The 13,062-nt window shown below is 37.2% G+C and overlaps 1 protein-coding gene across 1 annotated transcript in view; it reads left to right on the top strand.

Moving 5' to 3' along the window:
- The window catches only part of ZDHHC2 (zDHHC palmitoyltransferase 2), a 33,350-nt gene extending 20,754 nt beyond the window's left edge, over window positions 1-12,596 (top strand). The window contains exons 7-13 of the mRNA XM_038179052.2: window positions 2,500-2,620; window positions 3,299-3,431; window positions 4,567-4,693; window positions 4,877-4,969; window positions 6,149-6,258; window positions 6,722-6,799; window positions 9,697-12,596. Coding sequence (XP_038034980.1) covers window positions 2,500-2,620; window positions 3,299-3,431; window positions 4,567-4,693; window positions 4,877-4,969; window positions 6,149-6,258; window positions 6,722-6,762 — 625 coding nt within the window. The 3' untranslated portion in view covers window positions 6,763-6,799; window positions 9,697-12,596. The remainder of the gene's footprint in view (window positions 1-2,499; window positions 2,621-3,298; window positions 3,432-4,566; window positions 4,694-4,876; window positions 4,970-6,148; window positions 6,259-6,721; window positions 6,800-9,696) is intronic.
- Window positions 12,597-13,062: the final 466 nt, after the last annotated feature.

Here is a 13,062-nt window from a genome sequence, read left to right on the forward strand (position 1 = left end):
AAATAACCTAGGGAAAGTAGGGTGAAGCATTTGGAAGGAGGGGTGGTAAGATGGAAGTCAAGTTCTTGCCCCAGGTCAGCTGTTCCCTGCTTTTGGGGAGGCTATATTTTGGCCTGCACTTCCATGGTAATGGAAATGCCGTGATAAGTGGACATATGTAACGCTAATTGCCCTCTAGCTACTCTAAAAGGTTTAAGTGAAGCGGAAATAAAAGCATTAGTGATTTCTGTAAGTGCTCCTGCTACTCATACTATAGATGGAGCTTCAGGCAGGAATGGAATGGCTTGAGGCATCGCCAAAAATATGATCTATAGCAACTGATGATATAACAACTCTAGTACTAGCAGGGTGTGTTATAAACACCTTAGCAATCATTTGAAATGTACCTCCTCCTCTATTTTTCGAGTCATCCAAGAAAGGTTTAGCATCTCCTTCATTTTGTGATTCTTTTTCTTACCAGAGTTGCGTTGTAGCTTATATTTTTCACTTTTTTTTTTTTTTTTGGTGATTTTAGTTTACTAACTTCTAAGAGAGAGAAGGCTCTCTCTTCTTTTTGTACTTTAAAAGTAAGCATTCTAAATGTTACCTATAATCCAAGTGGAACCTAGAATGGTCTTTTGAACAAATGTTTCACTGCAATAGGATGGTTATTTAGCAAGCTGTATTTTATCAGTTTTACTCTTTCTCAAGATGTTATGCTTCATATTTAACTACTCTCCTTGAGAGCAGTTAATAGCACAATTACAAACACTTGGTGTTTACTTTCTTGTTAGTCTTTTAATTAAATATTCTTTTCCAGTGTGAACTCCTCAGTCTGGGGCTTCCTCAAAACTGAGAGGAGCAGGATGGTTTGTGAAAAATTATTTTAACTTGTGTGCCATATGTAGTAGTGCAAAAGAACGATGAGAATGAAATCTGTGATTCCAGAAATTTCATCTTTGCTGAAGAATATTTCATGTGATAGTTTTTTTTTTTCTCACAGTAAACTATGCCATAAAGACTGTCATAAAGCAAATGCCATGAGAGTAAATAGGGTTATCATGGAAACCACGGATCTGAATTGCTTGCAGTTTATCATGGAATTGCTAATTTTGACATCAGTAATGAAAAAACACTTCACTGGGGAGAACTGTAAATTTACTTTTCAATAAGAATCATGATGAGCTTAGAAGGGTCTTCTGTTTTTTCTAATTAGAACAATCTCATGTGAATCCTACTTAATTGTAGTTGATACAGATGCTTACCTATTGCTTTCTATTTAAATGGTGATGCCAAATTTAATATTTATCCAAGATGGCATGTTTTGTAACACGAAAAACAAATTAAAAAACAAACAACAAAAAAACCCTCCCTCTACCTTGTGGATAGATAATGGTGTACAGGGAGAGCTGTTTTAAGACTTTACCCTATTCTGATTACTGTGTATCCTGCTATTAGCATTACTCTCACCTTATATAAGAGAACAGTTGTAATAACTTGTCCTGTACTTCTAGAGGCAGATGAAGTTGGTATTCTCCAAGCCTTCTTCTTTATTTTTATTTTTTGAGAATTATCTTTCAACATAGCTGCTTTCATGGCTGTAGCCTTTGCTTAATTATCTAACCTTTCTGATAGGAATCAGTTAGTTAAAGAAGGAATGTGGATTTTTTTTAATTATTTATTCATTCATTTGAACTCTCTGGAGAATTCTGTCGAAGTTCACAGTTTAATGATAAGCTTTGGAAAGTTTCTGAATACGTTAAAAAACTAACAAATAACAAAAAATAGAAGTTGTTTACCAATAAATACTCCATGGGCACCCCTCCAATATTTTTCATCTGGTGGATGTAGCATCATTACATCCTTAATAGAACTGCAAAATTCATTGCCTTTAATGAGAAGCTGCCATGGTACTAAATGAACTCTCAACATGTCTGTTAGGTGGTAGTATATACTAGTAGCTCATTATCATGTATAAATCCTTTAAAAATAGGAAGCAGGTGAACATGAAGCCTGGAGAAGGATAAATGAGATTTATTTTAACTTTTGTATGTGTATTTAAATGTTCTTAATCGCTTTGGTTTGCTATCATGTTGTCACTGGTATGGAACGATTTCTCTTTATTTAACAGTAGTTATTTCCCTACTGTGACTACTCATGAGCCTCAGAATCTTACCACACACTAATGTAAACTTTATTTGTATGGTTAACAAAAGATTAACAGATTTCATACAATAATACAAATTTGAATTTCTGTAAACTGTTGAAAGTGGCATTGCCTTGTGAAGTTCTTTTTATTTGTTTCGTTGGCTGATTTGGTTAGCATTACTATGCTAATTTGGAACAGGAAGCCAAAATGCATTTCAATAGCTTGAAGCATCACAGACAGGGAGCAAAACTGGGTTTTCATACTGATATTAACTTCTATGGAGTAAATTAGTTTAATATTAAATTGGGTGAAAGCAAAGCAAATAACTTTCTTTACATTCCATTTTCATCTTTACATTTTTTTGTTATCAGGGTGAACAACTGTGTAGGATTCTCCAACTACAAATTTTTTCTTCTCTTCTTGGCTTACTCTCTACTGTATTGCCTTTTCATTGCTGCAACAGATTTACAGTATTTTATCAAGTTTTGGACAGTAAGTACTCCAATTTATGTACAGTCAGTGCATGTAGCTACTACTCTGCAAGAACTACAAGATTTGAGGTTTTATGTTGTAACCTAGTATCTTCTAAGACAAAATTTAGATAATAGTTGTAGCACTTTTTTTTTCTGTTTGTTCTACGTTATTTTGAAGCTGTGTAAACTAACAATCATTTAGGAAAATATTTTACAAGAGAATTTATATCACAGATGGTCTTGTTATTATGTTCTAATGATATGCTATGAAAAAGCTTCAGGGAAATTTTCTAGTGTATCTGTTACGACTGTCTGGTTCACAACTTAGGATGTTACCTTCTTAGGTTTGCAGTATTTATGCTACAGTATTCTAAAAGGCTAAGTAAACGAGGTATTTTTTAGAAGATGAATTATTCTCCTCTAAAAGACACTTGAAAGTTCAAATCCAAATGTCAGTCAGGTTCTTGTGGTCGATATTTATACTTTCTCCAGAAAGGGCCAGTTACTTTCCATGCTGTCAGCAACCTAATTGCATGGCCATCTGTGCTTAAAAGGTGCGTGATTCAGTTATTCAGGCTCTTGTTGCGTGATACGTTTCTGTCTGCATTGAATTTGATTTGGCTGAATAAAGGATTATTAATAATCAAGTTAAACAGCTATTTCCCCAGTTCTAACAGCCTATTTCTTTTATTTTTAGAATGGCCTTCCTGATACTCAAGCCAAGTTCCACATCATGTTTTTATTTTTTGCTGCCGCTATGTTTTCTGTCAGTCTGTCTTCTCTCTTTGGGTACCACTGTTGGCTCGTCAGTAAGAACAAGTCAACATTAGGTAAGTTTAATGCTTCTGCATTTGTCAGGAAAAAATAAATATTAGGGGTCCATGATTTCCCACCACTCTGATGCATGTTTGTCAGGTTACAATTTAAAAGATTAAAAAAAGTGCAGATCTTTGAGAGCCTGTCCTTTACTGTAGCATGAACTGTAATAATACCAATGTTTATGAAAGTTCCTAGATCTATGTTTTCTTGTTGATACAAGTTGAATTAGAACAAGCAAATTATTTGATTTTTTTTTTCCACAGTTTTCTTGGGATTTACTAATATGCAAATGATTAATGGGAAATCTTTGAATACATTTCATTTGGAGGAAAGCTTGTTTACTTCAAGATTTCTGTAGGGTTTCCTCTGTACTGTGAATGTAAAGCCCCTGATAACTCATGCATACCTACACGTGGGAGGTTGCTGCCAGTGCTCCCTGGCCTGCTGCAGAAGCGCGGTCCCCACGTGGATCCAGAGTGGTTTCTGTGAGCTGTGCTGTCAGCACATCAGGACATGGTTTGTCTACGGGTGTAGAGCCCATTAGGGGAATTAAACAGTTATCAGTCACTGGCTGGAAAGAGGAGGAGTTCTCTGCCTTGGGCGCTTTGTGACACTTCAGGCTATATTTAGCTCTCTTCCCCTGAAATTCAGATTGGGTATCTGTGGAGAATGGTCTGGGTCCACAGGTAAAATGCTTTCTTTATGCAGCTGTAGAAACATAAGATATTTTCATACTCCAGGGTGTAAAAAGCTACTAAAGCTACCTACTAATGTAGGTTAAGCTTTACATGTATTTCTTTTCCATTGCTCTTGGTGTAGTATACCCTTTGTTTGTTGTCCTTTTGTTTCTCAAATACCGTCTGTTGTATAGTCATGTGCCAAAACCTTCATATAACATATCATACCTTAAGAACCTACCTTCTCCTTGATCAGGGAGGAGGGTGGCAGGACACTTCCCCCTGTCTCCTGCACGTACGATGGTGCCTAACAGTGACTTCAGCTTTCCTGAGTGAACCAGGTCATTGGAGCAGTACAGCCTTTCCTCTTGGCTGGAGATGTCACCAGTGCGATCGCCTGAATACTGGTGTGGAACTTAAATGTGCTATATTGTGAAAAAATCTAATGATTTTTTATTTCATTTTTAAGAGGTATTTAGAGCGCCCATATTTCGTCACAGAACGGACAAGAATGGTTTTAGCTTGGGCTTCAGCAAGAACCTAAGGCAGGTGTTTGGGGATGAGAAGAAATACTGGCTGCTGCCTGTGTTTTCAAGGTATGCTCAGCTTTTAATGCCTTATTTGCTGAAATTGTTCAATTGTCAAGACACACAGGGAATGGGGGTGTTTTTTGTTTGTTTTCTGAAATTAGATATGGTAATACTCATTTCAGAGAAAAAAAAACAACAGTTCTTCAAAGCATTTTTGTAAGTGTGGCACTAATTCTGATTTTTTTTCAGCCTAGGGGATGGTTGCTCCTTCCCAACTTGCCTTGTTAATCAGGATCCTGAGCAAGCCTCCACACCTGGTGGTCTTAATTCAACCTCTAAAAAGTAATCTGCTTTTTGTTACTTATTTCAGGTAGCTGATATTCTGTTCTGTGCCAGTGCACATAGAAATGGAACAATGTTTTACATATTTAAAAGTGGTAAGCAAATGAAGAGCCTCCTGCTAAGAAGTCCAAGTCAAATTTTAAACAGCCAAGTTGTAGTTCAGCTAAGCCTCTGACTTGTATTTAAATTTATGGAAATAACACCCCATCTCCCCATCTACTTTCTCAATTCAGTAGCGTCCCTGGACCTGAATTTTCTGTGCCTGCCTAGTTAGTGCGAGTAAAATTCCGTTCTGCATGCAAGATGCTTAGTTGGTCTGCCTGTGATACAGGTGCATTGCCTTGGAAGGCTTTCTGGGGAGGCCTGCTGCTTCCTGTCTGGTGAAAAATGCTTTGTAGAAGCAAATTTCAGGCCTCAAGGTATGGCAGGGAGAGCTAAAGTAGAGGGTGGGAAGGAAAGTGTATATTAAATTCAAATATTTTGTTTCCGCTGATAATCAGAGACATTTTCTCAATTCTTATCCTTTGCAGTCATGACATCTCTAGAGTACAAAAAGCATGCAGATGTTCTTTAAACTAAATGAAAATATCACAATAGCTTAGTAAATTATATTGTAACTTTATAGCAACATTTAAGTAATGAAGCACGATACAGATAATAGACATAGATATGTGATAAAGAAATGATAATGGATTCATACTGACAATCTTTTATTCATAAACAAATATGTTGCATGTTAGCAAGGTGTTCATTGACAGACAAAAAACATCACCAAGCTGGAGAATGTCTTACATCTTGCCCCAGTGATCTGAGCAGGGAGAAAGGAACCATAAGCTGTATTAGGAGAGAGATTTTGGAGATGTTCTCTTCACTGTTTTTCCATGGGACAGCGTATAGCTAGAAAGCCTTTGCAATGAACACGTGTGTAAAGATAGATAGAATATCTGTCAAAGAAAAAATAAGGAAGTTTCTCTCTTCTGTGCTAGAGTTGCCTTTTAGATTACACTTGCATTTGTGGCAACTACACTGTGTGTAATGACAGAAGTGTAGTGACTCATCAGAAAATACGCAGGCTAAGGTAGAGAAGATAGTGCAGATGACAGAACTATTTGAAGTGTGTGGTAAGGTAATGGAAAAATTACTGAGTTTTACTATAATGTTCACTTGTTGGCATTACAGCGAGAGTCTCCTGTTCCCTGCCAAGCCGCTGCGCGATTCCCAGAGCCACCTCCTCACCGACACGCAGTCTTGGTCAGACATCAGTGCAAAGGCTGAAAAGGGCAAAATTGGTAAGGAACTGATTTATGCTGCAACGATTTGTTCTGTAATTTGCCTGGTAAACTAGTTTTGGAGGATGTAGTGTAAAAATGACCACGCTTACTTGGTTAGTATTTCTTAGAGCTGTGCTACTAAGCTTATTTAAAATGCATCTTTGTAGAAAGATGGATATTTCAAGCTGTTGTCGCATTCCACATTAAACCCAACCAAGAGGTACTGAGAGCACCAGCACTAGTAGGTACCAGTTAACTTTTAGGCTTAGGTTGGTAATTCTTTTGGGGACAAATTGCTTATACCAGCATATGATGACACCTTGTTACAAAAGCCATGTAATGGACACAGGATGGGAATAGACTTGGTTAGTAGTGGAGCAAAATTAAGGTGATGATTGATAATTAAAGGCTGTATTATTTGCTGAAAAACAAACAAGAGCTTTCCTGTTGAAATATCTTTTTTTTTTTTTTAATATTACAGGTATGAGCAATCCTGCATTAACCATGGAAAATGAAACCTAACTTCCCTTAAAAGAATCTTCTGAATACTTTAGGAAAGGTATGTTACTATTCTGTGTATTCAATTTGCTATTCCATGATTCCTTACCACTTCAAAAATGCACAAAAGCAAGTTTTTTTAAAATAATTTGTCTGTTTTCTTCTATTATTGTTTTACCATGAGGTAGTAGCCTGTGAATTCAGTTTTAAACTAAGCCTCTGATTTCTTGATGGCTCATGCTTGCAAAATAGTGTTTAACCTTTATACTCGTTGCTTTTAGGTAATATTCCCAAAATATTATTATTTCCTTTCTCTAGAAAGATAATGAAATTTTGGCTATTCAAGCTGTACAGCAAATCTTTGTAAAGCTAGGTTTACAATTGAAGTTAGTTCAATTCTACGACAGATCATAGTTTGGTCTACTAAAGCGGGCAAAGGTCTATCAGATGATGAAGGGAAACATAGATTTATTATAATATGTAAAACTATTAGCAGCTTTTTCTATGCCAGCTACTAAGCTGCATCCTAATCATTTAAAAAGTGCTGCCAACTGAAGATAAAAGGTATCCATATAACTTCCTGCACATTTACTGAGATTTATTTATTTTTTTGATATCTTGCAACATAAAAGGCAGGTTTGAGAAGCAGCTAGGAAAGCCTGTCCTGTACACAAGAGGAAGACACCTTGAGGGTTAGGGGAATGGACACAGTTGATCATCACATTCCCTTTAGTATTAGAAAACTCCTAAGTCCTAAAGCTTGATAAAAGTTTCCTATTTAAGACTCCAACCCTAAAAATTTCATCATACTGAGTAATGTGCATTTTTGCAACAACATCGGAGGAGTCGTTCAGGCAAGGTCATTTCCATCTCTGCTCTTGGAAGCCTTCTTTCAGTCATCCTCAAGAAGTGTCTCAAAAGGATGTCCTCCACTTGTGTGTGGCATGCACATGCTGTGAGGCTGCACTGAGGCACTCCTGGAAGTGGGGGGCACAGAAAGTAGTCAGGGGACCACAGTGATCATTACTAGAATGGCCAGACATGGTTTTACACTCAAGGCAGATGATAAAAGCTGTAGTTGTGCATATACCAACAGATGGCCTGTAGCTTGTAACAAAAAGTTCCCAAAAGTTCAGTGTATCAAGTTGGATTCATTAGAGAAACTAGAAAATTGTTGACTCTCATGCGCCTTTTTTGTTTTAAGTGATGAATGAAGGCACAGATGGTTCCAGATATAGGAGCTCCTGGAGCATCTACCAACGCGATGATGCTGTGAAATGCTGAAGTGTTGAAAAATGTGGGTGTCAAATGAGCTCAGTTAGAGATAAGAGAAATGAAACTCAGCCAGTGTCAGCAATTTTGCTTGCTCTGTGTATGTCTTTTATGGGATCTAAGCTCCTATTTCTAACCCTTCATTCAAAATCTAAAATGACATGCCTGTGCCCTCTTTAATCCATCAGTTGCTTCAACAAAAGAGCAGCTTTTGTGAAAAAAATGAGCAATTACTCAACTTCAGTTAGTTTCGTGTCTTTTATGGGCCATCACCACTCAAGAATAAAGCACTGGAGACAGGCTTTAAAAAGGCAAACGAACAGATTTTTGGATTATAGCACTAACATTATATTATAGTATATATGTATATTGTATCATATATATAATATATAACATGATTATAATTATTATATTATAGTATTACAATATAGCATATGTATTATATCTATATAGTATATAATATACATGTATTATACTATATTATAACTAGTTGCCTTAGGTCAGAGTTCTACTTGGAACTTTGTGATTTAGGTCATTGTGACTGTCAAACATTCTGTGGGTTGTTCCCAACACACTCACAGTGTGTACAAAAATTGTTATTCGAGCTGTATTGCTCGGTAAATATCTCCAGCTATTTAATTATTTATTTGTTTTATCCAGTCTGGGAAGGTAACAACTAGATCTGTGCTTGTGGTCTGATTACCCCCAACCCTTGTGGTTTTTTTTGTTTAGTGTTCTGGTTTGGTTTGGTTTTGAGTGTGTAAGCATCCATTTATAGAAGTGCAGCTTTTTAAAGAGAGAACTTTGTCTTCAGAGGAGGTGGTGTTCCCAAGAGCAGGTGTAAAATCTGAAGGGGTTCCTGGATTTCAGTTTTGCCTCAGAGCAAAGCATGCACATCTCAAGAGCACAGTAGCTGAGAATTGATGATTTCTCTGCACAGGCCTAAGTAAGTTCCAGCTTGGTGGTATCCTTAACCCTGCCTGAGATTTTTTTTATGTGGCACTTGGAAAGACTTTCTGGAGAGGTCACAAGAAAGATAGATTATTGCTTGTGTGTAGATATAGCTGACATACAGTTGCTGGAATAAGAACCCTTATCTAAAAATGTTTTTTTACTGTATTTTGAGGGCACTACCTTGTGTGAAACTTCATTCCTTTATTGTCAGTATTTTGAGTTATACTTGTTCCTAGGGAGTGATTAAAATACTTTTAAAAATGCTGAAATCACAATAACCAAGTCAACTAATTTCATCTTTGATGTGAAAAACGCAGCCCACAGCTGCTGCTGGTGTGTTAGTAATTTAAATTTCTGTCCCAACTAATGATATGCTCAATATCCTGTGTTTATAGTTAATCAGAGGACTAATTACTGAGCATGCTGGATATGGGTAATGGATCTGACATAATACAGAATTGCTTTTTAATGATGTAGATACCTGGACGTACTGTAAGAATAGTTCATTTTATAAACTGGTGGCCTGCTTACAGCGTAGTCAGTTTTTATTCACTGCCATCCTGAAGTGGATTGATAACATATCTGCAAGCAGTCTGACTGGGTTCCTCTTCTTTGTTGTGGGATTTTTATTCAGCTGTTGCTCTCCCCTCCCCTTTGAGTTGATGAGACTTGGTGCAATAATGTAAGTGTTCGTTACTAACAACATGTTTTGTGATTTATGTTCTGTACCAGTTCAAGAAAAAGCTGTTGGTGGAAGGAAGATGGATTCTTCCAAATATCAGCCCTATCAGCCAGCTGCTCCCGTCTGCTCCTGTGTGGATGTGCTCAGAAAACAAACTGACAGATGATAGCTGTCTCCATGTCACTGCTTGAAACATGAAACAAAACATACAACTTTTGAACCACATAAAGAATGTTTCAACTTAGGATTACTGATTTTGAATGGTGAAGGGTGATTCTGAGTATTATGGAAAAAAAAAAAAGTCTTGAGTTTACTATTGTAAAAATTCTGTGGCTGGTTTTACTTTGATATTCAGCACAAGAAAAATGTGACCTCCTTACGTATCAGCCCAGGTTCTCGCCTTGGTTTTGAAAGTTCACCTGTTAATTCAAATTGCTGTAAGTATTTGACTTACTTCAAAAATCAAATGTTTGCACTGCTGGCTATATAAAGTGGGAAAACAATCAGTGTTGGTTACGGACAATTTAGTGGCTCGGTGGACTGTATTTTCTTTTGAGCGCTTGATAAGCAAGTTTTTTGTTTTGTTTTTTAAGATAAGGCAACCCTAGTGAAGTGTCAGACTATTTTTGGATCACTTTTAGAAAACATTATTGTGAAGGCTCTCTTTTCAATAGTTGTGGAGTGGAGGGGAAACCTCCTTTGTTAATTAAATATTACAGTGAGTCCCTGGTAAATGGGTGATTAAAAAGTCCACAGATGGACTTTTTAATGGATAATTATTTTTTTTTTTTCGGATGGATAATATGTAAGTAAAGCTCGTAGCTGGGGATTTTGATGAAAGCTGCACATGACGATCCTATGAAATTGGGGGTTTTATTCTCCCATGTGGAGCCTTAATCCCCTAAGGGAAAGGAAGGCTGACACTTCACTTTGGTGAAGTGAAAAAAGGTGCTTTTTTTTTTTTTTAAATCAAACTATGTTCTTGATGGTCACTGTCTTTCAAAATCCTAGTTTTTTATTAATCAATAGTTGTCTCAACTTTTTTCACTTCTTTAAGACACTGAATTTCTCACTGCATAAATTAACGAATATCACATCCAAACAAGGAGACATTGTTATAACTTAGGATATTTGCAGTTAAAGGATAAAGGATATTCAATTGCAATACCAAAAAGCCAAACTGCTGCATATAGGAAGCTCCCTTCTGTTAAGTTAGGAGACAGACAGCAGGATTTTTAGGATTGAAGTTTACCAGCCTGATGATAAAAGAGGTGTTATAAACTGCAAAGTCAAGGAAGTTTCAGCAACACAAATCTGTCTTGTGCCTTTTGTATGCACTAAACTTACGGTATCAGTGTTTACATTTAAATGCAATGTAATTGTTTTTCTGAAAATAACAAGAAGGATCTTAGTTATGCTTTCTAGGTGGCCAGGTAAAACAACTAGTCAAAAGAAACCCCAACAACCTGAAAACCTGAAAAAAGTTCTCAAAACTGAACTACTTAGCTGGTGTGTTCACGGTGGAAGGATTTCAGTTTTTGAAGAATAATAACCCCAGTTGGAAAGCTGGCAGCAGGACTAAGTGACTGATTTCTGAAAGCAAAAATTTTACCATAAATTCTTCTACAGGCAGGTAACTTAAAATTTTGAGGTTTTGTTTCCTGGATTTACAACGTAAGTGGTAACGATGGGAGCACAAATGTGTTGTTGTTTTTTTTTTTCCAATGAGGAAGAATGTATTGGGTTTAATTTGTTTAAGATCTCAAAATTTTACCAGCCTGAGAACATCTGAATTTTGCCAGAAGTGCCAGAGTATGGATCCCTTGATGTAGAAGGCTTTTTTTTCAAACAAGCATGAAGGTAGCACAGTTTACACGATGCCTGCAGACATCCTAGCAACCAAAAGTTTTCATTTATTCAGTGTTGTCCTGTCAGCTTACTTTGCCTTAGTGTCTGTTTAAAGGCTAACTTGTCAAGGGATAAGGGGGAGAGGGAAAATATATATTTTTAACACTTCAAGTTCTCTAGCTGTATAGTCTTGGTTTTTTACACGGTCAGGGTGGTTTGTCACAGAGCATGCATTGGAAAACAGTGACTAAAAAGTTGAAATTCAGCTTTAATGTAACTTGCTCCGTACTTTTAGGTAAAGACTAAGTACCATTTTCTTCCCCAGCAAAATCTGTAATAGAAATTGCTCTAATGCAGGTGGCAGACCTGCCCTGGGGCTCTGCCAGGTCTCAGTAAGGCTGGGAATTGACATAGAGAGAAGGGGCAGGGATAGGGGATCAAAAAAAGTCCTGTGAGTCTCAACAGTCACATTTAGAAAGCACAATAGTCCTAAATAATCTGCAGTTTTGATGTAGCTAAAGGCTGTCCCTCTAGCAGAAAACTGGAGGCCACAGAGCCAAGAAATATGAATTCACAAGGGAAGGGTAAAGGGAAAAAGAAAATGAGGGTAATTCAGGTGTATTTGTTCAGCAGACTAGAGCGAGCAGGCCATAGCTATACCTGATCTCAGGTTGGGTATGAGCTGTGCCTCCAGGAAGAGCGATGGCAGGAAGCTTTGAGGGGTCCTGTCTGTTCTCTCCAGGGGTAACAGTAAGCTAATCGTGCTCCAAGGTGTAGTTGCTGATTGAACTATATTTTTGGCTTGAAGTGCCCTAATACCTTACATAATTAAGTGAAAATGCTATTTTTGACATATTGTCATTGAGCACTGGAGCTGTTACAATGCATGCGGGAGAACTCGTGAACAGGTAACAGAAGCAAGAATGCAATGTTGTTCGTCTGCTTACACTGATTCTCCTGTTCTTTGTAATATTCTTGCTAGGCACTTTACTACAGTCTTTTGGGTAACTTCTGTATTTTTTTTAAAGACTGCTTTATACCTACTGTACAGTTACTAATCTACTTTTTTGCTAAAAAAAAAAAAAAAAAAGCCCTGGTATTTGTCTAGAAATAGCCCCGCATTTCAGGCTTCATTGGAAGGTGGAAGTTTGACAGACTCCTCAGCCAGGCCTGAGTCCCTCAAGTCAGTAGAGTTCAGTTTATTTTGTATACATGAAAGCTGTCATGTGAATCACTAGCCACCCACCTGTTTAATAAGCTTCCTTAATTTGTAGGTTAGAACAAATCCACGACATCTCTGCACCAGAAGTGGTCCACACACATTCTGTATCAGTTGATGCAATGCTCAGAGTCCTCACAGAGATCTATTTTTAATAAGAAAATTGAGCACCTCGATGTTGGTGAGCTCCTCCCATAGCGCAATTAGACAGTCTGCAATTTGGTGCACATTAGCAGTTGAGAGCTTGTCAATAGCCCACGGGCAGGGAACTAAAGAAACCTTGGTAATTATTTTTTTAACTATCTGTACTTAAAATCATGGTCTTCAAGCAAGACTTCAGCAAGTTTGT

The sequence above is a fragment of the Anas platyrhynchos genome, chromosome 4, assembly GCF_047663525.1.
Source record: "Anas platyrhynchos isolate ZD024472 breed Pekin duck chromosome 4, IASCAAS_PekinDuck_T2T, whole genome shotgun sequence".
NCBI lineage: Eukaryota > Metazoa > Chordata > Aves > Anseriformes > Anatidae > Anas > Anas platyrhynchos.